Raw genomic sequence first — 27,182 nt, forward strand, 5'->3', positions numbered from 1 at the left:
GAGTGTGGGTGCTAACATGGGGGAAAGGTGGAGAAAATAGAGTAAGAGAAAGGAAAGTAGAAAGATGGGAAGAAAGTAAGAATGGGATAGAAAAAGGAGAAGGAGACAGGAGAAAGCGCAAAATATGGAGAGAAAGAGGCGAAGAGAAAGGCGGGGAGAGAATACAGAGAAAGTGAAACAAAGTCCCACGCAGGGCCCACCACTGAATAGGTAGAAAATTGGCAGATGTGTTCTGGACCACATGTAGCTTCCAAAGCTTCTTCAAATGTAGCCCTGCATAGAGTGCATTGAAATAGTCCAATCTTGAGGTGTGGGTGGAGGGAATTACCATGGAAAAATCATAGAATTGGAAGGTACACCTTACACAATGCAAGAAATTGCAACTACTCGCCCACCCACAGTGACCCAATTTCATGCCCAAGTGATTCCCCCACCTCACCAAAAAATCTCCAAAATCCAGTCTAGCCTGGAGGAAATTCACCTACCATTCCACAGTGGCAGTCAGCAATTCCCTGGCTATGAAAGGAAGGGCCACAAGAGACAAATACTGGCACATCCCTTCCTGCCCATCCACTCACAATCTGCCTAATTTCATAGTCAGCATTTCTGTCAGATGACTATCTAGTCTCTGCTTAAAAACTTCCAAAGAAGGAGAACCTATCACTTCCCAAGGAAGCCTGTTTAACTGAAGAATCGCTATAATTGTCAGGAACGACTTCCAGATGTTAGCCAAAAATTCTTTGAAGTAATTTAAACTCACTGGTTCTGGTCTGACCCTCTGGGGCAACAGAAAACAACTCTGCTCCATCTTCTACATGACAGCCCTTCAAGCACTTGAAGATAGTTATATCAACTTTTAGTCGTCTTCTCTCTAGGCTAAACAGACCAAGCTCCCTCAACCTTTCTTCAAATGACTTGGTCTCCAAACCTCTCACCATCTTCGTAGCCCTCCTCTGGACATGCTCCAGTTTAGCTTTCTTCAACTGTGGTGCTCAAAACTGAACACAGTACTCCAAGTGAGGTCTTACCAGAGAATAAATATGGAGCCAGCTGACGAACCCAGTGTAGATGGTAAAACATATTCTTTGTCTCCAAGGACATATTTTTGTCCATGGAGAGCAACGATTCAAGCCATACTACCAGATTCAAACATGGTAGAATTTCAAATACAAAAGAAACACTACTACATTTTATCGGGGGATAGGCAAATATTCAAGGATAGAAAAAATAAAGAATCAGGCAGTAGACATAAGTTAATATGACAAAAATGGCAGTTTGTATGAAATCTCAAAGTCCAAACATATATTAATATTCATAACACTTTTAACGAACTCGCCAAATAAGTATTTTGTGTATTCATGACAAGTAACAGCTCTGTGCAACACTTAAGAGCCGACACTAATCTCACTAATAAGGTACATATGCACAAAAGTTAACTAATAATGATACAGTTATTCACAGAAGACATGGGTATCAATGAACTGAGCTCACTACTACTGCTCGTTTATTGCCACTGTCCCCCATGGATCCCCATGAGGGGAGGCAAAAGTACATTTCTTCATAAGCTCAAACTATGCAAAACACACCTTTTAGATTACTGTCCCACCTCCATCTGAGACCTCTTAGAAGCAGTATCAGATTAGTATTCTGCTTTGCTTCAAGAAATCCAGAGCAGTTTAGGTGGTGCAGCTAGATATACGGTACATTTCATCTATTTGATTCATGCCCTTCCTTCAACACATAGTAGTCCCATGTGGATGACCCATGTGCATGATGGCTCATCATATAAGGCAGTCAAATATGCTTACCTCAGTTCCATACAATCACATAATGGTCTATTCACAGTGGATATATGCACAATTTTTTGTGTAAACACCTTCCCTGTGATCAACAATACTAGCTGCCAAAACAAAGGAGGTCTCAATTCTGATGGCAGTAGCTGCCATGCATGGTTGCTAGGCTGACTGTCATTTGCAGAGGAGGAGCCTGCAAGGGAGGCTAGGTGAGGTACCTGGGTTCAAGGAGGAACCAGGATAACCAGGTCAGGCTCCAGCCCCTTAGGCTGGAAAGCTAGTGTAAACTTTGGCACCCTCTCCTTATGTTTTGACTATTTATTCTTTTTGAATAATTGAAGAAGTGACCCCTTTACGGAAGAGCTACTATTGCCAATGTAATATGCTTTACCTGTATAATTGTGAAATTAATACTGGTGATGTTAAATCTTTATATTAAGACCATAACTGCAACCACTAAAGAAGAAACAGAACCTAGGAATGCATTTAATAAATTGCAAGATACCACGTTTTGCCTATTGGTTTAGTTTGCTTTTGGGCATACTTATTCTTTTTTGCAGGATGAATGCTGCAGGTCCTGGAGGTGAACTTGGATGTCTGGATTTTGGCTCTGGAGTAATCCTCTTTGGAGGTACTGGGGTTGCCCTGACAGTCAGACCCACTGAAACCGTATGGATCCGATGGAGGCCCCAGATTGTGGTTTACTAGTCAGAGTCGGGGCCAAGGCAGTCAATTTCAAACCTGGAACCATTTCAGATGGAACCAATGAGGACACAGTCTTCTCCCACAATGCAGGTTTCAGTTTAAAGGCCCTATCCAATTGACCCTTTGGTCCACTTTAAAATTAGACAGGCTTTGACATATTATGGTCCTCTGCTAAGCACAAGAGGCAGAGTTCATGCTCATCACTGTGCAACGTTTTCGTTCCACATCTAGAACATTTATTAAACAGTGCCTTGGACACCATAATGAGGGACAACAAGTGTCATGTGTCAGCCATGTTTCAGCAATTTTGAGGACTACTCAGAGGAGGAAGAGGCTAGCATAGCCAGGCCAGGGGCATCAGAAAGTGACAAATAAGATGAGGAGGTGAAAGACTTACAGCCAGAGCTTATACAGAGTCACCTCTACCAGCTCTGATCCAGCAGATGAAAGTCAGCTGTTTGTTTCCAGCCCTCCAGGATCACCTGCACCATTAGAAAGGTGAAGGCTCAGGCTTAGAGTAGAACTTCAATCTAAAAAGAGAAGCACTCGCCTTATAGTTAGATGTCAGCTATCTACTGAAAGTGATTGTGAGTTGTCGCAGGATTAAGTCTGAGCAGCTAGCTTAACTATAAAGCCTCTTGAGGGACTTGTGTGGATGCAATGTAATACATATGGTGACACCTTGCTGGAATCCTGAAAGTCTTTAATTTCTTGGACTGGACTATTGTGCTTGTCTGGCCTCTGGAATCCTGAAACAACTTGTCTCCTCCCTCAGCTTTGGTTATTTGGCAGAACAATGAAGGTTGTTGCAGTTTGATATTGACACCTGGCCAGACCATCACAACAAGCTCTGGACCTGTTTGCACTATTGCATTGTTTACATTGCTTATATTGTTACAAATATCAGTTACTAGTATTATTGTTACGGTTATTCATATGTTATGGATTGTTCCATGTATTGTTCATACGTTCCATGTAAACTGCCCTGAGCCTCCGGGGCGGGCAGTATATAAATATATAACAAATAAATAAGCAAAACTATTGGGGAAGAGGCCAGTTCACAAAGGGGTTTGACTTCCATGAAAGAGACTCTCAAAGCCACTCTCAAGAGAAAGGAGTGTAATTCTTTCCAAAATGATGACTAACAACAGAGTACGCTAGAAAGCTTCCTATCCTTCCAGCAGCAAAAATGGAATTGCGGTAAAGGGGCACCTGCCTTTGGAGCACGTTACACATTGGGCAGGAATCCCATGCATGTACTGGCTCTCAAAGGAAGTTTTAAAGCTAGAAACAAAATGTTCATGCACAAGCTCAGTCCCATTAAGGTGGATGATGCATGTTGTAAGCATATTTGGGATCCATTGGGACAAAATTGGGATATAAATGAAGCATTTCATAGGGTAAAATGGCATTAATCGTTATGAATAAAGATTTATGTTCAATTCAAAGAATTATTTATCAGGAATCAATTACTTGTATCCACTTTAGTGTTTCTGAGGACAGAACAATTTGTGCTCATGAAGAATGGTGTTTCCATATTCCTTCTCCTGATAAGCCCCAGAAATGCTGTTCCTGGAGGCAGCGGTCCTTCCATCTGCAGAAACACTCCAGTGAATCCAAGCTACTCACCTCTCTCCAGTCTGATGAAACACCATTGATAACAACTCTTTGAGTGGGGTTCTCTAACCCAGTGGTCCCCAACCTTTCTGAGGCTGGGGACCGGCAGGGCATTGGGCTGCGCCTGCGCAGGCCACACCCACGAATCGGGCCACACCTGCGAATCGGGCCACGCCCGTGCAGGCCATGCCCGCGAGTCGGGCCGCGCCCACACGGGCTGCGCATGTGCGATGCGCGGCCCGGCCCTGATTCCCTCTCCCCACCTTCCCGCAGTAAGAAGCTTCCCGGGCCGCAAGCTTGCAGCCTGGGACGTTTTTTACTGCGGGGGGGGCGGGAAGAGGGAGCCGTGGCCCGGCGCCATGGCCTTCACGGCCCGGCACCGGGCTGCGGCCCACAGGTTGGGGACCACTGCTCTAACCAATTCCCTATCCACCTGACTATCTGAAAATCCAGATTGCAGTCCTTCAATTTATCCATCAGAACATCATGGGGAACCTTGTCAAAAGCTTTACTCAAATCCAAGTTGATGAGTAGTCCCTCCACCCCCTCATCTAGATCATTAATAAATATGTTAAAAAGTACCGGACAGAGCACTGAGCCCTGAGGTACCCCGCTACTCACCTTCCTCCAGTCTGATGAAACACCATTGACAACAACTCTTTGAGTGTGGTACTCTAACCAATTCTCTATTCACCTGACTATCTGAAAATCCAGATTGCAGTCCTTCAATTTATCCACCAGAACATCATGGGGAACCTTATCAAAAGCTTTACTCAAATCCAAGTAAACGACATCAACCGAATTTCCACGATCCAGCAAACCAGTTACTTGGTCAAAAAAGGAAACCAGGTTGGTCTGACAGGACCTGTTCGAGACAAATCCATGCTGACTTCCTTGGATCACCAAATTGTCCTCCAGATTGCTCCCTTTAATATCTGCTCCATTATCTTACCCACAGCAGAGGTCAGACTCACTGGTCTGTAGTTTTCCAGGTCATCTTTCCTCCCTTTTTTGAAGATTGGAATAACGTTTGCTCTCTTCCAGTCCTCCGGGACATCTCCAGTCCTTAAAGAGGTTCCGAAGATGATGGACAAGGGTTCTGCAAGTTCTCCGGAAAGTTCTTTGAGCACTCTCAGGTGCATTTCATCCGGCCCAGGGGATTTGAACTTATCCAGTGCAGCTACATGCCTCTCAACAACCTCTCTGTCCATGTCAACCTGCCAACCAGACACTATCTCTTGGCTACTGCCATCTCTAGATGTCCCTAAACCCTTTGACCTGTGGGAAAAAACAGATGCAAAATAGGCGCTAAGCCTTTCTGCTTTCTCTGCATCCTCCGTTAGAGTTTGTCCATACGCACCCAACAGTGGGCCTATTGCCTCCTTTACTTTACATTTGCTCCTCACATAACTGAAAAATCTTTTCTTGTTACAGTGGGCTTCCCTGGCCAATCTTAGCTCACTGTCAGCTTTGGCCTTTCTGGTGATTGATCTACAGTGCCTAGTAACCTGTAAGTACTCTTCTTTAGAGCTCTATCCTTCCCTCCATTTCCTGAACATTTTCCTTTTCTTTCTTAGTTCCTCTTGAAGTTCTCTGTTCATCCAAATTGGCTCCTTAGAGCTCCTACAGTGTTTTGGTCTTTCTGGCATAGTCATTGATTGAGCATGCAATAGCTCTTGTTTGAGTAGCGTCCACCCTTCACATGCTCCCTTCCAGCATTCTCGTCTATGGTATGACACTCATCATGTCTCTGAGTTTATTAAAGTTTGCCCTACGAAAATCCAACATCTGGCTACAAGCTTCCTTACCTCCCCATCTCAAAAGGAATTCTATGAGGCCATGGTCACTTCCCCTAGGGTCCCCACCTCCTTCACCTCATCCACCAACTCTTGCCTGTTGGTCAGTATTAAGTCCAGTATGGCTGAACCTCTTGTGGGTTCATCTACCATTTGAAAAATGAAATTGTCAGCCAGGCAGGTCAGAAAGTTGCGTGACTGAGGATGCTTTGCAAAGTTTGTTTCCCAACACACATCTGGGAAATTGAAGTCACCCATGATGACAAGGTTCTGCCACTTGGATATTTTCCCAAGCTGCTCACAAAGTGCAGCATTCACATCCTCTCATTGGTCAGGTGGTCGGTAGCAGACACCAACCACCACACTGTTTGTTTTCACCTCGCTTATTTTCACCCGGATGCTTTCCACTGTAGATATACTCTCCTTCACTAGATTTTCCTGACAGGTAAGCCCTTTCCTCACATACAGTGCCACTCCTCCGCCTCTTAGATCTATTCTGTTTTTTCTGAACAGTTCATATCCATCCACTATTACATTCCAGTCATGAGAATCATTCCACCAAATTTCTGTGATGCCTACTAGATCATACCTTTCCATCAGCATGAGAAGTTCCAGCTCTTCCTTCTTATTGCCCATGCTTCGGGTGTTAGTATAAAGGCATCTGAATCATTTTATTTTGGGTTCCCTATGAGCTGGCCTTCCTGGTTGGGCTGCCCCTGATCGGTCTCCTTCCTTACACTCCGTATGTTGAACGTTTCCTTCCCCTTGTGGTTTCAGTTTAAAGCTATCCTGATGAATCTCCCCAGGTTCCTGCCAAACACAACTTCGATAAGTGCAGTCCATCAGGTGCTAGTAGGCCTTCCTCAAGAAAGCCTATCCCATGGTCCCAGAAACCAAATCGCTCCTGCCAGCACCAGCCACTGATTCACCTCCATTATCTTCCTCCTCTGACGCATTCCTCCTCCCTTGACAGGCAAGATTGAAGAGAATACCACTTGTGCCCCCATTTGCTTGAGCTTCCTCCCTAGATCTTGATTGTTTTAATAGGAGCGAGGGTATTCACGGACATGTCATTCGTTCCCACATGGACCATCACAAATGGGTAGCGATCTGTAGATTTTTAATCTTTAATTTTTGCCCCTGGCAAGCAACAAACCTCTCAGGTTAGGGGGTCGGGCCCAGCCACATAGCAGGGAGTCTCCAATTACCAGTACTCTCCTTTTATTTTTCTTCTCAACACCATTTCCTTCTATCCCCGTGGCCTCTTCACTTTGTCTTAGACTTTGTTTTGGGACCTCTTCCCTCGTTGACACTTGCACCTCCTCTGCAAGGGCCTGAAATCTATTCTAGAGCTCCAAAGGCCCCAAGAACCATCTCGCTCTATGCCGTTGAGTCTTTTCCCTAACTATCTGCAGAGGATCCGTAATGAGGTCAATCCCCTAATTTGGGTCAGAGTAATAAGCCCCTAATCCTTTCCTCCAAAAGTCTTACCAGCTTACACTTGGGGCAGATGTAGTCCATCTTGTCTTCAGGGAGGAAGGCAATCATGTCACACTCACTGCAGATGATGGGATAAGTGCCCTGGAGGTCCCTTGTAACTTCTAGGCAGTGCAATTACTAAGGAAATATAGATGACACTAGGGAAATAGATGACACTCAAGTCCAGACTCCCAGACCAGGTGGGCAAGAGGGCACATAAAGATGTTAAACAAAATTAGGGAGTTAGAATCGGAGTAAATGTCTCTCCCAATGGCTACCCTGTGTTCATGACCCCAGACTTATAGCTGGTCCGGAATGTAGCTGCTCAGATTCTCACATGAACAGTGTGAGGAGCACACAAAACCAGTTTTGAGGCAGCTGCATTGGCACCTGGTTGAGTCCCAGATTCAGTTCAAGGTTGTGGTGCTACCCTTCATGGACATACATGGTCTGGGTACCACATATCTGAGGGATTGCCTTTTTGAGCATGTTCCCCAAAGAGTGCTACTGTCAGCCAACACCAACCCCAAAGAGTGCTACTGTCAGCCAACCATCAAAGAGTTGTTGTCAATGGTGTTTCATCAGACTGGAGAGAGGTGAGTAGCGGGGTACCTCAGGGCTCGGGGCTCGGCCCGGTACTTTTTAACATATTTATTAATGATCTAGATGAGGGGGTGGAGGGACTACTCATCAACTTGGATTTGAGTAAAGCTTTTGACAAGGTTCCCCATGATGTTCTGATGGATAAATTGAAGGACTGCAATCTGGATTTTCAGATAGTCAGGTGGATAGGGAATTGGTTAGAGCAGTGGTCCCCAACCTGTGGGCCGCAGCCCGGTGCCGGGCCGTGAAGGCCATGGCGCCGGGCCACGGCTCCCTCTTCCCGCCCCCCCCCCGCAGTAAAAAACTTCCCAGGCTGCAAGCTTGCGGCCCGGGAAGCTTCTTACTGCGGGAGGGCGGGGAGAGGGAATCAGGGCCGGGCCGCGCATCGCACATGCGCAGCCCGTGTGGGCGCGGCCCGACTCGCGGGCATGGCCTGCACGGGCGTGGCCCGATTCGCAGGCGTGGCCCGACTAGTGGGTGTGGCCTGCGCAGGCGCAGCCCAATGCCCTGCCGGTCCCCAGCCTCAGAAAGGTTTTTTACTTTTTAACATATTTATTAATGATCTAGATAAGGGGGTGGAGGGACTATTCATCAAGTTTGCAAAAGACACAAAATTGGGAGGACTGGCAAATACTCCGGAAGATAGAGACAGTGTTCAACGAGATCTGAACACAATGGAAAAATGGGCAAATGAGAACAAGATGCAATTTAATAAAGATAAGTGTAAAGTTCTGCATCTGGGTCAGAAAAATGAAAAGCATGCCTACTGGATGGGGATACGCTTCTAGGTAACACTGTGTGTGAACGAGACCTTGGGGTACTTGTGGATTGTAAACTAAACATGAGCAGGCAGTGTGATGCAGCGGTAAAATAGGCAAATGCCATTTTGGGCTGTATCAACAGGGGCATCACATCAAAATCACAATATGTCATAGTTCCATTGTATATGGCACTGGTCAGACCACACCTGGAGTACTGTGTGCAGTTCTGGAGGCCTCACTTCAAGAAGGACGTAGATAAAATTGAAAGGGTACAGAGGAGAGCGACGAGGATGATCTGGGGCCAAGGGACCAAGCCCTATGAAGATAGCTTGAGGGACTTGGGAATGTTCAGCCTGGAGAAAAGGAGGTTGAGAGGGGATATGATAGCCCTCTTTAAGTATTTGAAAGGTTGTCACTTGGAGGAGAGCAGGATGCTGTTTCTGTTGGCTGCAGAGGAGAGGACACGCAGTAATGGGTTTAAACTTCAAGTACGATATAGGCTAGATATTTTTCACAGTCAGAGTAGTTCAGCAGTGGAATAGGCTGCCTAAGGAGGTGGTGAGCTCCCCCTCACTGGCAGTCTTCAAGCAAAGGTTGGATACACACTTTTCTTGGATGCTTTAGGATGCTTAGGGCTGATCCTGCATTGAGCAGGGGGTTGGACTAGATGGCCTGTATGGCCCCTTCCAACTCTATGATTTTATGATTCTATGACTGAGGATCCCTGGCCACAAAGAAGTATATTTCGCCTTAATGTTTCTGGCCCTGGTTCTCACCTGTTGGAACGAGCTCCCAGGGAAGATCCAAGGCCCTGACAGAACTTCCTAAGTTTCACAGGGCCTGGAAGATGGAGCACTTCTGACAGGCTTACGGTTGAAGCCAGCAGAAAGTATACCTAAAAGAGCTGATTGGCACTCCCCCCCCCATTGCCTCCTCATATTAGAAGAAGGAGGAGGACGAGGGGGAGGAGGAGTTGGTTCTTATATGCCGCTTTTCTCTACCCAGTCTCAAAGTGACTTACAGTCACCTTCCTTTCCTCTCCCCACAACAGACACACTGTGAGGTGGGTGAGGCTGAGAGAGCCCTGATATCACTGCTTGGTCAGAACAGCTTTATCAGCACTGTGGCGAGCCCAAGGTCACCCAGCATGTGGGGGAGGAGCAGGGAATCAAATCCAGATTGCCAGATTAGAGATCCGCACTCCTAGCCACTACACCAAACTGGCTCTCCACCAACCATTTAGTTTATCTGTTTTTAACTTGTCAACTTTCAGGTATTAATATTAGTATATTTTACTGTTTTGTCTCTGTAACCAATGGTTTGGATCCATGCTCTAAACTGCCCTGAGACAACTAGACCGAGGGAGGCAGTATCAAGGTGCAAAGGAAGGCAGGAATAATTTGTGCGAGACTTATAAAGCATAATAACATTTGAAAAATTAAGAGTACTTAAGGGGAACTGAAAAGAGGTTCTAACAAATTTTAAAAGGCAAAGGTAAAGGGATCCCCTTGTGCAAGCACCGACTCATGTCTGACTCTTGGGGTGACGCCCTCCAGCGTTTTCATGGCAGACTCAATACAGGGTGGTTTGCCAGTGCCTACCCCAGTCATTACCGTTCACCCCCCAGCAAGCTGGGTACTCATTTTACCGACCTCGGAAGGATGGAAGGCTGAATCAACCTTGAGCCAGCTGCTGGGATCGAACTCCCAGCCTCATGGTCAGAGCTTCAGACACCATGTTGCCTGCCTTACCACCCTGTGCCACCAGAGGCCCTAACAAATTTATGGATATCAAAAAAAAATTCTTAAAGACTGAATGAAATGAATAGATAGGGGAAATAAGTATTGAAAAAAAAGTGTAGTGGAGTTGCTCCAAAGCAAGGAAATACTATAGTAAAATCACAGATGTTATGAATGAAATCTTAGGCTACATAAATACTTCCTGAACTTTGGTTTTTATTACTGACTTGAGGAAAAGCCCATTGCATCCAGGAATACAATGGGTGCTAGCACATACACCTGCACTGCGCCCTTCCTGGGTTCTGGCCTGCCTTCCCCGCACTCCCCACTCGATCTTGAGATCCAGTGTGGTGGAGTGTTCAAAGAGTAGCAGACTCTAATCTCAAGAGTTGGGTTTGATTTCTGACTCCTCCTCCATATGCAGCCAGCTGGGTTGCCAACTTCCAGGTGGGGGCCTGGAAACATTCAGGAAGATGAAAGAGAGAAAGACAGGATGAATGTGACAGAGAAAGAGCTAAAGAAGGAGGGAAGGGAGGCATCAGTTCTCCTGCAGAAACCAGCTGCTTTGATAAAGTACCAGCCCTCCTATCCCCACCCCATACAACAGTATCTACACAGGTCACCACTGTCCCCATCTTACTACCCAACCCCACATCTTCAAAGGCCAGACCAGGCCAGGCCAGGCCATGGATGGGTGCAATGCCACCTCCCCCACATTTCCCAAAGGCCAGGCTGCTTGGGGGAGGCCATAGCGGATGGGCTGCCTCATTCCCACCCACCCCCATTTACCAAGGGCCAGGCCAGGCAGGGAAGGTTGTGAGTTGCGAGGGAGGGCTGCCTCTTTCCCACACCCCCTCCCCACATCTCCAAAGCCCAGGCTGCTCAGGGAAGGCCAAAAGGGAGTGGGCTGCCTCCTCCCCACCCCCCACCCCACATCTCACAAAGCCTGTGCTGGGGGCTGCTGTGGAAGGGGACAGCCTCCTTACTGCTCCTCTCCAAATCGCACAAGGGCTAAGCTGCGTGGGGGAGGCCATGGGGAAAGCTGCCTCTTTCTCACCGACCCCCATATCTCCCAAATGCCAGGCTACTTGTGGAAAGCCATAGTGGATGGGCTACCTCCTTCCCACCCACCCCATTTTATTTTTCTAAATAAAGTTATGAAAAATAACTAGATAAAGTCATTAAAGTAGGTCTAGAAATTTTACATTTTCAAACAAAAACACAACTGGAATATGTAAAATTTGTGCAATCTTGCTAAATTTATTTTAAAATAAATAAACTTACTTGCATGTTTGTCTGCGAGCATAATGAGGCTGTTGGAGATGTCTCGACGTCTGTAAAAACAAACTACTTTTGCTTCCACATTGCCATTGGCTGTCTGGAAAACAAGAAGCAAATCAACAGATACACTTGAAAGCAATCCACAGGTGCAAGCAAAGCCCTACAAAGAAACATTCAAGCTGCCAGGTGATTCCATCATGACTTCCCAAGGTCATGTTTTCTCTGTTTTGCCATTCCCTCCTATTTTCCTACTCCCTCCGTAATGTAGTACCAAAAGCTATGATTCTCTCTAATTATTATAATGACTAGATCTAAAGCCCATTTCACTTAGGAATGGCGCTAGATGGCCTGGGAGCAGGGCCACCCCCCACCCGAGGCTCTCTCGAGCCTTCTCCCGGCCGGCGGAGCGGCCTCGCCGCGTCATAGACGCGGCGAGGCTGCTCCACCAGCCGGGAGAAGGCGGCGCGGCCCACCCCTCACCCGTGGCTGTCTGGGTGGGTGAAGCAGCCAATGGGGAGCCGCGCGCATTGGCTGCTTGGGGCGGGATGGACACTCGGAGGGGCCAATCAGGAGCCGCTTCATGGCTCCTGATTGGCCTCTCCGAGTTTTTATCCCAGACAGGGCCCGCCCTAACTCCTCCCACACTGCCCTACTGCTTTATTCAGTCCATGGTGCTCCGCGCCACGGGGCTGTTTAAAGATGATTGATGGATTCAATCAATTTAACCATGTTTTATGCTGCCAATGTTATTACTCTGACCCACAGTGAATCTTGAACCCATGGCCTGAGAGCTGTCAGGAAAGGATTCTACCTGTGCACCAAATTCCTGCTCTTGCCGGGGGTGGGGGGGACTTCACTCATTGCAATGCATACCAATAAGAGAACAAACCACTGAAATTTTTGGCAGCCTTTGGAAGAGAGCGAATGGCTGATAAATAGACATCTTCATTCATTGATTGACTTTGATACTTTACAGCTCTTACTTTGGTACTTTTATTGGTTGTTATACATATTTCATATGTGCAATGAATTGGTGTGTGTTATAACCAGACCTCTGAAGAAGGCCCTATACAGGCCGAAAGACTGTTTCATATGATGAATAACACACTGTTTTGCAATAACCTGTGGACTATATATATATGTTTTTAATTTTTAAAGTTTTAAAAATAGTGCACAGTAAGAGTTATATAATTTAACACTAATACAGACATTCAACCTTTGCAGGTCCTGACTGTTATCAGTTGGTTTGTCATGGTTCTAATGAGAAAAAAGCATGGTTACCCTCCACTTGTACCAAACTGAGCAGAAAACACTTTTGTACCAAACTGAGCTTTTCTCCTTTATACAGACTTCCAAGTCATGGTTGTTAGTTGAACAGAGAAACCAAGGAGCAGAGGATAAAAGATACAGGAGTAAGAAAAAGAAAAGAGGATTGCTTTTTTTATAACCTGCTTTTCTCTATTTTAGGGGTCTCAAAATGGCTTAAAATCTCCTTTCCTTTCTCTCCCCACAACAGGCATCATGTGAGGAAGGTGGGGCTAAGAGACTTCTGATTTAACTATGACTGACCCAAACTCACCCAGCAACTTTCATATGGAGCAGTGGGAATCAAACCTGGTTCTCCATAATAGGATTTGCTACTCTTAACTACTACATCTTGTTGCTCTTGGTGAATAAAGCAACCAAAGAAATGAGCTCTACTGAATGTAGAAACTCTTCCACATTGATGAGTTTAATAAGTCTCACTGTAGTTTTAGAATGTACTACAATGAAGTGCCCTGTAGTTTATAAATACAAGTCCCTTCTCAGTGTATGCATTTGGTATTTTTAGGTATATTTCAGCTCCCCAAATGTATTTGGATTTTCTCAGGAAAACCAGGAAAAAATCCCGAGAAAATCCCAGATATATTCAAAACTGTTGGGTAGAGCTGGAAACAGCATTTCTCAGTTTGTGTCTGGACCCCCCCAAAATTGGGATTTATGAAAAATGCAAGATCTTAATAGTATTTGGATCCAGGATTTTTCAGGAATCCCAAAATTTATTTGAGTCTAATAGACACAAACTGAAAAATACCAGGAAAAAACTGCATACTCTCAGTCGCTTCCTAAATTGACTGAAGCTTATTACAATTCATCAGATGAAAATCAAATTTAAAAAAATCAATAAACCAGTAATGCTGAATAACAAAACAGAATCATAATGCAGCAACATGAAGAAAAAGCAACACAGGCACTATATCAAAATAGGATAGCTCTATTAACAGAAATCAGGCAGCATGAAATTTGATTATATATCAAAGCTGTAGAAAGTTTTCAGAAAAATTTTCCAGTGTTTTATTTTATCATGAAACATTTTCTATAAAAAATCATTGCTTTGAAAAAAATAACAATGTCTTATAGGTTTTAACATGGGATCTCTACCTGTGAAGTGCAACTTTCTCACTTGCTCCCTCTCATGGCAGGTCAAATTTCGCACAAAATGCTGCTTCAGGAAGACAATGGGCTCCCAAGGAATCCCAGGAACAAGCCACAGAGGATCCCAGCCAATGAATAAATGCCAATTAGAAAACCTTTAAGATTCAAAATTGTAACCAATGGTTTTCACGTGATTATCACTAGGAATTTTATGAGAATATATCTAATTTTATTTTATTATTTATTTTAAATATATTTGTTATCCATCTTTCTTACTCACGAAGCTCTTGGTGGTTTACAAAATTATTATTAAATAAAATACATAAATAAAATTGATTACATAAAAAAACCTAAAAACAACATTTTAAAAACACAATTTGGGACTGTTCAAATTAAATGCAGTGCTAAATAACACCATGTTCTGCTCTTCTCAAGAGGTCAAAAGTGAGAGGGCCAGGCACACCTGTCTCAGAAGGTTGTTCCATAATTGTGGGTCTGACACTAAAAGGGCCCTCTCTCATGTACCCCCAAATGAGTGGTTGATGAGACAGTCAGGAAAGCCTCTCCCTGTGATCTTAATTCCTGGGTGCATGTTCCTTCAGATACTCTGGTCCCAAGTCATGTAGGGCTTTAATGGTGAAAACCAACAATTTAAACTGGGCTTGGGAGATGTTTGATAGCCAGTATAATTATTATAGTATCGAGGGTCACATGTTCCTGGTAGCTGGCCCAAACTATAGCAGTCTAGTCACAGTATGCTGCACTAACTGCAGATTCCAAAAGATTTTCAAGGGTAGCCCCAAGTAGAACACATTGCAATTATCCAGTCTAGATGTAACTAAGGCATGGATCACAATGGCTAAACGTGACTGACCCAGGAACGGAAACAGCTGATGCAATGGCCAAAACTGTGCAGAAGCACCTTGATGCTTTATTATTGGTGGTGATGGGGAATAAAACCATACTATAATAAAAAAAATCAAGTTATGAATTCACCTGATTGAGTGTGCAGGTTGAGTCAAAAGTGAAGCTAATTTTTTTAATTCATGTCTCCTCTCATATGGTGGGAGAGATACTGTCAGAACCAATTCCATGTGGAATCAACAAATGTATCAGAAATGGCCTGAACAACAGGGAAACTGAGGTAGCCTACTGACTTCCATGGAAGAGAGTTAATGCTGTTGAAATTGATAAGTGAGCAAGGCCTTCCTTTTCAGCTGTTATGTTTTGGTATTATGAACATCACCATTACATCTAAAAGGACACCACATATACTTTCAGATGAAATGGTAACAGAAATAGATTAAATAGAAGGCAGACAAATTCACAGTGAAGGATCCTAAAAATGACTACTAGCTATGACGACTAAACGAAGGTTTTGAATGCTAATGTAAAGAGACAACATTAAAAGAAAGCTTTGCTCCGTATGTCCGATTTGTTGGTTCTCCAGGTCAATTGGTTGGCCACTGGGCAAAAGAGAATGCTGGATCAGATGGCATGGTTCAGCAGGGTAGTGCTTATGTCCTTCGATACTGGTATCATACTCTGAGCAGTTTTTCTTCTGAGCAGAACAATTCTTCTGTTTCATAAAGACCAAGCTGCTATCAGACTGCCCATAGCTGCTTCTCTTCTGACCTGATTCCTGGTAAACCAGTTCACCTGCTTCCCTATGGTACATGTCTGCTTGCTTAATGTCTGTTTTGCTTTGGCTTCCCAAGACCACCTGCTTACATGGCCCAATTTCAAGCCACAGAATTCTCCATATATTTCAATATATGAAGCATAAAATCCAAAGGAATACCAATTAAACATCTGACCTTTTCTGTCATACCCAGTTCTTCGAAATCTGCATCACAAAACAGGCTATAGAAGGATCAGACCTGGTTATGCTTTACACACAAATGCCTTCAGAGTACCAGCTCAGACAATGTTCCATACTTATCTTGACTACTAGTCTGAGAAGCCTTACAAAGTAAATTTTGATGTTCAAGGGTTTTCTGTATCAAATTGTGAAAGCTTCTGTATTTGTCATTTGGAGTAATATTGTATCCAGTTTCCAGACATATGTAGCCCTTTAATTCTATCTATGGAAAAGGAGACCAGAGAAGACACAGGCCAATTAAGACACAGATCAAGGGACTAACAATCCACCCATATAGGCACTTAGAAGCTGGAGTTAATCAGTTGCCCAGAATTTAATGTCTATTCTAACATCCTTGCTAAAGAAACCCACTAGAAGCTACACAGCATAAATGCTACAGGCCAATAAGTGATCTCTTTAAGTACTCACCAAGGAAAGTTCAGACACCAAGCCCCATCCTGAACCTGGGGTGGGAGCAGCTTTGGCACTTGAAAAGGTACAGAAGGGGGAGAAAGAGCATCTGGTCCTGCCACACCCCAGTCCCAACCAGGATTGGACCTCGCATCTCTTTTAAATGGCCCAAGTTCAGTTGTAAAATGGCAGCAATGTTTATGAGTCAAAAACATGGAAACCATAACATCTAGCCAGACCCTCCATTTAAGTCTGGCAGCCACTGGAGCAGTTGTCTGTTTCGGAGCTATCCATGGTCCTGTAGGCTGTGTCCATCTAACCTTTAGTCTACTTTCTTCTGTCATCCAGCTGTCCTTCACCGATATCCCTAAATTATTCACTGTTAACGTCTACTGCAACATATCAGTTTTATTGGTGCATATCTGCCCCAAAAACATTTTGACTTATTCTTAAACAAATTTTCCATGAAAGATAGGATTATAAAAGTATAAAAACCCAATCCATCTATGAAAAGTGAGATGAGCTATTGATGGCCTGATTTTCTTTTCAGTTATGGTACAGAATATTCTATGTTTAATTTTCTAACGGCATAATACATCACAACAAAGGAATCTCTAGGCAACCTCCCATAGTGAGAAAAAAGTATTTCCATATTTGTCCAAAGAATTGCATCTTTTTATTCCACTAGGAAGCACATCACTTCTTGTCAAAGAATACAAAATCTTGCATATTCATGTACCTTATTAAGTTCTTCAATTCGCCTGATCAGATATGGATTGCTTGAAGAGTTTTCAAAATAGACATAATCTGCAACACAAAGATCAAATTACATTTGAAGCATTTCCCCCAAGGAAGTATAAATATAACCTGAAAAGGCAAGAAATTTGTTTCTAAATTCAAGCTCACATAGGAATTATTTCTATGCCTAAGGCTAACAAAAAACATGGTGTTACTACAATAAAGATGTTTACAGTTTATGAATAGATTCTTTTCTGCATCCCCAGAATTAACTGAATGGAACATCACTAGTGATTCAGTCCCATGGAATTTAGATAGAAGCTTACAATTTGCTCAGTGGGATACTCACACCAAATCTCAATAAACTGATTTAATGGAATTGGAATACTAGAAAAATCACATGCTTCTAGCGCCCTATCTGTCCCAAGAACATTTGGCCACAATGATCCATGCAACAGTCATCTCTAGGCTAGACTTCCGTAATTCGCTTTACTGAGTCAAGGACAAGCCTTTGCTTGTCCTTGACTCAGAAATTTCAGCTGGTGCAGAATGCAGTTCCTAGGGTTCTCACTCGAACACCATAGGCAGTTCATATCCAGTTGGTGCTGAGGCAGTTATATTGGTTGCTCATTGAATACTGAATAAAGTTCAAGGTTTTGGTTCTGACTTTCAAGGCTATCCCCTGTTTGGGCCTGATGTACCATTTAACCCCCTATGCTGCTTGCAGGACCTTGTGCTCTGCAGGTACAAACCGGTTGGAAATGCCCAGCCCTCAGTAAGTTGCTTGGCCTTGACCAGGGCCAGGGCCTGCTGGATTGAGCTCCCGGAAGAGCTGAGGGCCCTGACAGAACTTCTCCAGTTCTGCAATGCCTGCAGGATGGAGCTCTTCCGCAAGGTGTGTGGTTGAGGCTGGGTGAAGAAAATCTGGCCCCTCCTCTGATATCCTATCCTGCCCTAGGTTACATCTTCACTGGAGTGCATATAGCAGTTATTGACAGCTTGATATTGGGGGGGGAGTGGGGGGTAGGAGGATGTTTTTAGTTGTATATTTTGGTTGGTTGCATTTTATCTATTGTAGTGAGCCACCACAGCAATCAGTCCTAGAGGTGGCAACATAAAAATATTAAATATTAAATTAAAATTTGTGAATCAGCACAAAGCTTGGTATTAGCAAAGAAATTTATGAATCAGATGCCTAAATCTTGACATAGGGACAGGATCCTGAATTGGCTTTCCTTTTGCTAATCCCCTCAGCAAATCCACATACTAGAGAAAGTTAGTAGCCTAAAATAATAGATTAGACTGTAGTATTGACATTCTGAGTTACTAGCCTCATATGGCTTCTTATCTCATCAATCAGTGTGTTAGCCCTTCGTGACCACTGGTTGGCCATTGTGTGAAACAGGATACTGGATTAGATGGATCACTGGACTATTCTTATGATCTTTTGTTCAATCTCTATTCATATACTTCTGCTACAGTTCATCAACTGTGAAAGTTGTGATCTAGGCTAGTCTAGATTCTGGATTTTTTTTTTTGAGGAGGAGGGGTTATTTGGGCATGAAATTGTGGTCACTGTGGGTGGGCAGATAGTTGTGAGTTCCTGCACTGTGCAGGGGGTTGGACTACATGACCCTGAAGGTCTGTTCCAATACTATTATTCTATTAATTGAAATGTTAACAGAGTTTTCCAGTGCCCATAATCAGATCTACTTGGCTGAAGTTACTGTGCATGGTACAGCCATAATTCTCCAAAATTACACTAATGAATTTTGCTACCAACTCACATGTGTCCCATAACACAACAAGAGTATCCATTAAATCTTTCTATACACTAATAGATAGCAGGAAAAATCTGTTGGTCCATTAGCCAAGTAATCTGAACCACTATGATTAATGCTATTTTATGTACACATGATTTGATATACATGACAAAAAATTTAGATCTAATATACTGGATAGATGGTTACTCCCAAAGCATTTCTCCCTTCTCAGATTGGAAGTTGCAAACCTCATGGCCTACACATGAGTAGACATTCCCAGGGCAGAGGCTTTCCTGTTTGCCCTGGTTCCCAGAGGGCCAGCAGGAGAGCATTTCTGGGTGACCCACAATCCCCCCCCCAAAAAAAAGATGTGCAGAAGCTGCTGGCCTGATGTTATCTGCACAGTGATTATTTGAATCTGGGTCACCAAGATTCTATTCTGAATCTCTAGCTGCTACAACATACCTGCTTTCATGGGTTGGTCGATGCTAGCTGCAAGCAGCTGGTCCTAGGTAAGTCATGCAAGTCAGGTAGTAGTAAGACACCTAGTGGCTGTTGTTGGACATGGCCCATATGGGTCATTACTCAAAGGCCAAAACAGCCACGAAAAGGGTACTGCCACCACCCTGCTCCAAATGGGATGGATGTGAAGACCCCTTGCAATAACTCCAGGCCCCCAGAAGTCCCTGAACTTTCTTTCAAAGTTATGTTTCTTATTTACATTACATGTGACTAATTTTGTCCACAATAAACATGCTATGTATATAAATTCAGGTGGGTAGCTGTACTGGTCTGAAGTAACAGAACAAAATTTGAGTCCAAAGCACCTTTAAGAGCAACAAAGATTTATTCAAGCTGTGAGATTCGTGTATATGTACACTTCCTCAGACATTGGAACAGGGATCATAAGATTACAGATATAAGGAGAGAGTAAATTCGTAGCAAATTAGTAAACAGCACCACAACATTCACAAATATGCAGTATAATTCCTTGCTAGAACAACATATCAGTCCTTTGGATTCCAACTGCTGTTCACAAAAATATATGGGAATAAAAATGTTAAGGCTAGTGATTAATGGTAGATGCTTTCTCAGTTGTGAAAATAAATAATTTAAGAAGACCTGTGCTAGCTCCATTCGTCTCCATCCAAGCATGGAAGCATGCCCACAAGTGACAAGCTGTACTGAGTTTGTTCTCCTGTCCTAAGACCAGAGAGTTAGTTTCTAACTTACATTACATACTTATTTACATCACATTACAGTCTCATTGTCCCAACTAAAATAAAATGAAGAGGGGATTGTAAGGAACACAGATATAAGAGTCAGATGAGGTTAGCATATGTAGGGAGATAAGAAACCAATATCCTTATTGAGCCCTGGGGAGTCCATTGTTTTGAGGGAGATTGTGAAGATGCAAGTTATTACAACACTCAAAGGAATGATTTGTTGTTCTAGCAAGGAATTATACTACATATTCACGCCTTGAATAAATCGTTGTTGGTCTTAAAGGCGTCACTGGACTCAAATTTTGTTCTGCTATACACACAAGACATTATAGAGGAGTTTTGTGGTGTCAAAATTTTAAAATTTAATTTGACATGTGTGAGGCAAAGCACCATAGTTTTACCAAGGGTTAAGATGAATAATAGTGGGTCTACTTCAGTTTGCAGGTGTTTCTAATTAGCCATTCTCATAGATACCATCTGTATCTTTTTCAAGGTCTGATATCCTAATGTAGTAATTGGCTAAGTGAAAAACCTATGCTCAATTCAGTAACTAGATTGGAGATGAAATCAGAGTCAAGGTGCTTGTGTTAATGCTTAAAGCCCTAAACAGTCTGGGACCAAGTGTACCTGCAGGATCAACTTTTCCTTCATAATCCCCCCAAAACACTACAGTCTTTGGACCAACATCCACTCAGGGACCCTGGCACACGAGAGGTGAAACTGGCTTTGACCAGGGCCTGGGCCGTTTCGACCCTGGCCCCAGCCTGGTGTGTGCTCCCTGGAGAGATCAGAGCTAAAACACCAGGCTTATGGTCGAGGCTAGGATGGTGCACGGCTGTGTCCAAATTGGCCACTCCAGGCTGCCGCAGCCAGCACCTCACCGTGGGGCGGGGGCGGGGAGGATGTGCAACCACACCCTGTTTGGCCTTATTTCAACTTGGACAGCCGGACACATTCCGCCCCCTAGGCTGTTTCACAAATATATAGAAGAACCATGGATAAGGATATGTTCATATATCTTGCTATTTTTTTAAATCTTGCTATTTTCAAAGAAAAACAGCTCAGGATTAGTTAAAAATATGTGATTCTATTTTTGTTTCTCATTTCCTCTAAATATCTTTGGCTTAAGCCACATGAATACTATGATGTTTTTATAAGCTGTGTCTTCTATGAAATTAACAGTACAATCTTAAATTATACCCTTCTCAGTCCAATCAAGCCACAGGCTTGTACAAGGTTGTAGGATTAGACTGCACAAATCTCACCGTGAAATGTATTTGTCCTTTTGATTATATAGTGACTTCAATAGAGCAACAGATATAATCTGTTGGGAATCACAGGTTTTATGGTGGTGGTGGAAAGTGCCATCAAGTTGCACCAATGCATGGCAAACCTGAGGGGTTTTCAATGCAACAGACTTTCAGAAGTGACTTGCTATAGCCCACTTCTGCAGTGACCCCGGAGTTCCTTGGTAGTTTTCTATCCAAATACTAAGCAATGGAACCTTGCTTAACTCCCCAGATCTGGTGAGATCAGGATAGCTGGGTCATCCAGCAGATGGTTCATGCACATTTTTTTTTAAACTTTACTTATAGTAAGCCCAAACTCTAGCCCAGGGGTACTCAAACTGCGGCCCTCCAGATGTCCATTAGCTACAATTCCCATGAGCCCAGCCAGCAGATGCTAGCAGGGGCTGATGGGAATTGTAGTCCATGGACATCTGGAGGGCTGCAGTTTGACTACCCCTGCTCTAGCCGCTATTACATTTGTTTTAACTTGCAATAACACTATTTTAGATAATTTCAAGGTATTTAAAGCCTCAGCTGCAGCCTTACGCATAATGCTTGTCAACAGATCCCACCAGTGTCTTTCTATTGAGAGAAAAATGCACAGGACATAGAAATACAATTTACATGTATGCATTGTCATACAAACTGAGTAAGCAGAATATAAAACATTGTGCTGGTATTGAGAAACAGCAATCAATAAAAGGAGAATTATCTACCAATAGCCACACTGCTGTCTTCCTCAAATGATCTTTAAGTAAATAACAGAAAAAAATAGTATCATAGATACTTCTATGAGTTGATATGATTACAAATTATTAAAAATAAAAATATAAATAAATAAATAAATAAATAAAATAACAAAAACCTCCAAGTACTTAAGTTAAAAGACCAAATGGTGTAAGTAAATGTTTTACTATCACTGTCAACAAAGGAGTGTACTGAACAGCAAGGCAGAGCTGAGAACGAAAATTATTCAGCGTGACTCATTCAAAATGTGTACAAGGCAGTAAGCTCCACATTGTCAAAGCAAGCGGTTTTCCACATTTTCCAAACCATTACACTGAGGAAGCCTTTAAGAAATGCTCATAACCCCATGTGAGGGCTGTGACCCCAACTGAAGCACTCATGACCTAATTAAGAATAACTAGACCATGCGAGCTTTTACCTAGCCTTGAATGGGGCTGTTTCTACAGCAAATACTCAAGGGGGGGGACTTTGAAGCCCAACTTTATGCATGCTGACTCAGAAGTATTTCCCATTCTAAGCTAAGTATACAGAGAATTACAGCTTTGGATGCTCATACCTTCAATTCATTTCCAAAAGGTGAATTGTATATGACATTTTGGATTCCTGAATAATAATAACAATACTTTATTTTATAGCCTACCTTTCCCAGATGGTTCAGGGCAAGTATTAGATTCCAGTAATGTAAAAGGCCCCTCAAACGTAGAAGTCGAGGAAACTATAAGGGCCATGCACTAGTTAAGAAACATTTAACATTTCTTTTCGTATCTTCCTGTTCACCATATTGAAAATAGACTCTTTGGCTAGCTTTACAACCACCCCACCTCCTCCCCCCCCTGCCCCCAGGAAAAGTTTCTGCCCTTAGTCCCCCACACTGGGGATTTATCTGACTGTGTTGGTGTCTGCAAGGGAAGAAATGGTGGGATGGTGGCAATTATCATCTGTACTACGGCCTCAATCTAAATCAGTGGGCATCTTGGCTACAACTCTTAGCATTCTTGGAGGAAACTTCAGCACTCAAGTACTGAGAAACAGATAACTGTGCTTGGCAACACTTATCCATGCAACTGTCACCTCCAAATTGGACTTCTGTAACTCACTCTATACAAGCCTACCCTTATCTCTGACCCAGAAATCGCAGCTGGTGCAAAATACAGCTGCCAGATGCCTCACAGGAACATCTTGGAGGGCCTACATCCATCCTGTGCTGAGGCAGCTGCATTGGTTGCCAGTTGTGGCCCGGATCAGGTTCAAGGTTTTGGTGTTAACCTTTAAGGCCATCCGCAATCTGGGCCCATCATATCTGTGGAACCACCTGCCTCCTTATACCCCCCAGGTCCCTGGCCCAAGGGAGGTGCGCCTGGCCTAAACCATTCCTGGCCCCAACCTGGTGGAAAGATCTTCGAGAACTGAGGGCCCTATCGGAACAGTCCCAGTTATGCAGAACGGTAAAACGGAGCTTATATGCCAGGTCTTTGGTTGAGGCTGGGGCCAGGAGATCTGGGTCCCTTCCTGAGCTGGCAAGGTCATTCGGTAGCTCTGAAGTCTGTTGACTGTGGGAGGAGGGAGTTCTGTTGCCATGACTGGGTTTTAATGGGGTTTTATGGGGGATTTTATTGTGGGGATTTATTGTTACCCACCACAGGCCACTGAGTGGGAGTGGAAGGTTATAAATCAAATAATTAATAAATAAATAAATGAATGAATGAATGAATAGTGATCAGCCGTAGTATGCCCTCAAAGTTGTGTCTTGATATGGACATTGCTGCTGCTTCCTTCCCATTTGTCTTTCTACTGAGTACAACTAACTCCCCCAGAAACGCTAACTGAGAGACAAGTCAGTAGTTGTCAGGCTCCCGTGGGTCTGGAAATGTTTTTTTCAACAATGAGCACACTACTGCTTCTTTTAGTCCTTCCAGGAATTCTCCCACTGAGGGAGCCCCAATTCGTATGTCATTTGTCTTTAGGAGCCACAATGGGCATGGGTCTAGTGGCCAAGTGGTTGGCCTTGTTGCAGCTAGCACCCTGTCTACTTCAGCTAATGAGTTTTCTGAAGTAATTCAGTGTTCTCTCCAGAGATGGCCAAGGGGTTTCTAGTTCATTTTCCGTATCTATGGCTGAAGGGAGGTCATGGAGGAGAGTCGAGATTTTGTCTGCAAAAGGACTCATAAATGACTCACAGCTTATACCTGATTATACCCTTCATCGAGGGCAACGAGGGGCCAAACTATCCTGAATAACTGTGCTGGCCATGAGTTCGCAGACACAATGGAAGTTTAGTAAAAATTGTGTTTACTGTCTTCACCGCCATCTCATAGGCTTTCATGTGCATTCTATAGGATGTTCTCAATTCTTCGTCATTAGTTTCCCTCCAAACTCACTCTAGTCATCTCAGTTCAAACTTCTTCTTGCAGAGCACTTCAGTATACCGGGGGCCTGCTTGAGATGGGGGCGGAGAAGACGTCAGGGGAGTTATCTCATCAGTGGCGGCCAGCATTCTGTTATGGCAGTAGCTTATCAGTCCACTCAGAGAAGTGCTAAGAGGCATTGGATCCCTGAGAACATTCAGGACTCCAATAGGATCCATAAGTCTCTGCAGGCGAGGTGAAATCTGCCCAACAGCTCTGACATAATGGCCTCAGCAAGCCCAATCTCATCAGATTTTGGAAGCTAAACAGGGTATTCCTGATGGATGGAAAACCCCAAGGAAGGCCAGGGCAGTAATCAGCAAACCACTTCCAAACATCTTTTGCCCTGAAAACGCTATAGCAGATTTTCTCAACTAGGGTTTCATGAAACGCTGGGATTTCTTCACAGCCCTGAAAGGGGTTCCCAAATGTGTGAGAGTTAATTAAGTTTTATATATATTTCAAATTTGTTAAACACTTATTGTGTGATCTGACTATATATGGAGACGTTGACCCACCCACCCCTCCCAAAATGTTGAATGATGGGCCTGGAAGGGGTAGGAAGGGGAGGTGCCCCTGGTGAACATGTATATAGCTATGCTTCTCAACCATATTCTGCATGATCACACCACTTCTGGGAGTTTTCAAAGTCTGAAGAAAGTTTCAGAGATTTCTCAACAGTAAAAAAAAAAAAGCTGAGAAAGGCTGCCCTACAGGGTCTATAACAATGACCTATATTTAAAAGTGTTCAAGTGATTTTACTTGTAGTAAAAACTACACTCCTCCATCTATGCACCCACTCATTAAAAACTGAGCATGTTAAGTGTTTACAGTGAAGGTGAATGAAATGCCCGTCTATTTACGTAAAAGTTTTTTGCCTAGATTTAAATTTATTTCATTAAAATTTGACCAAAGAGAAAGTTGAAGAATAATTGTCATAGTTCACAGCATCAAGCAAGTGCCCCACTTTGGAATGAAACTAGAAAACAAGTTAGTCTGCAAATACAGTTGCAGAGCTACACTATCCACTAGTGAGATGCTCTCAATTTAGGTCAAAGTAATTAATGTGCTTCCTCCTTCCTACCAGCAGTTCCTTAATGCGTAAGTGCAATTAATCAACCACTATCTTGCCCAGGGCAAGGTGAATCTGCCTCTCCAAACAGTGGAACAATGTCACCTCCCTCCCTCTTAGATTTCACTACACTTTTATATATATTAAAGAGCTTGGTGGCACTGCTGCAGATCTCTTGGCCCCTGGAAAGACGAGGAAGGCAGCTGTAATAGCATTCCCAAGATCTTTTCAACCTGAGTGAGATATTCAAACACTGTGTCAGCACAACTGCAACTCTCCTGACCTTAAAAGAGCTAAGAAACCATTCGCCGACTTGCAACTCCACTGCAACATTAGCTTTCGTCTGTCGAACACAAGACAGCACTAATAGTGTTGGATGCATTATCGTACACGTTAACCATGCAAGTTAGACACATTTTCTATATAGTTTATAGAAAAACTCCCAGGACTACAGAAAACATGTAGCACACTCCTTGCCTAGGCTGTACCATTTTAGATAGCAAGGGGGAAATCAAATATTTAAACATCCCTCACTATTTATTTTTCAGGTTTCAATATATAGGAAGGTATTTTCACTCGTTTTCATTCAAACATTCTATTTCCCCACCTGTATTCAAAAGTGATAGTCTGGGAAGGGACGAGGGATTACATGATTGGCTCTGCTTGGACCACAAAATACACATATATGGAAAATAACTTACTGGGAGTTTGAGTAGATAGACAAAGATGGACAACCAGGTATTCAGTTGAAGCGAGGGCAACTAAGATCTATGGGCCTCTCCTAGCTCAGGCTGGGGGGGGGGGGTGGTCATTGAACTATGGATTAATGGGAGAGGAGCAGGGGGTTTAGAGTAGATCTCTCTGCCAAGTATTCTATAAAGGTTGGTTTTTTAATGATTTTACTGTGGGGGTTTTATCTATAACCTGCCAAGAGCCAGCCATTCTGGGAGTGCTGCTAGGCAGGCAGGCAAGTAGGAGGGAGGGATGGAGGGAGGGTGGGAGAAAGAAAGAAAGAAAGAAAGAAAGAAAGAAAGAAAGAAAGAAAGAAAGAAAGAAAGAAAGAAAGAAAGAAAGAAAGAAAGAAAGAAAGAAAGAAAGAAAGAAAGAAAGAAAGAAAGAAAGAAAGAAAGAAAGAAAGAAAGAAAGAAAGAAACTTCCAAAAGGGACAAGAGCAGTAGCACAAGAGGTGTGGGTTCAACTGAGGTAAGGCATATACTGAAGTAGCCATACAGTTGTTTGGTCATATGACAAACTCTGTACCAATACATATAAAGAAAATGTATAAATAAAACAGATAAGACTATGGAATTACAAAATAAAACAAACCAAATAAACAAGAAGCATACAGAGAATTAAAAAACAGATGAAATCCATCATACAATGCTGCAATAACCAGTTCAACAAGAAAATGAAAAAAATAAAAACAAAAAGCCTGGGAGAACAGAATCATCTTTGCTTTATGCCAAATAAAAATAGCGAGC

The 27,182-nt window shown here is 43.3% G+C and overlaps 1 protein-coding gene across 4 annotated transcripts in view; it reads right to left on the bottom strand.

Annotated features, from left to right (window-relative positions):
- Window positions 1–27,182, bottom strand: part of MTA3 (metastasis associated 1 family member 3) — a 201,811-nt gene that overhangs the window by 171,134 nt on the left and 3,495 nt on the right. For all 4 annotated transcript variants that reach the window (XM_077337772.1, XM_077337780.1, XM_077337798.1 and 1 more), the window contains exons 2-3: window positions 17,201–17,268; window positions 11,778–11,871 (exon numbers count right to left, since the gene is read on the bottom strand). In XM_077337772.1, the coding sequence (XP_077193887.1) occupies window positions 11,778–11,871; window positions 17,201–17,268 (162 nt within the window). The remainder of the gene's footprint in view (window positions 1–11,777; window positions 11,872–17,200; window positions 17,269–27,182) is intronic.

The sequence above is a fragment of the Paroedura picta genome, chromosome 1, assembly GCF_049243985.1.
Source record: "Paroedura picta isolate Pp20150507F chromosome 1, Ppicta_v3.0, whole genome shotgun sequence".
Taxonomy (NCBI): Eukaryota; Metazoa; Chordata; class Lepidosauria; order Squamata; family Gekkonidae; genus Paroedura; species Paroedura picta.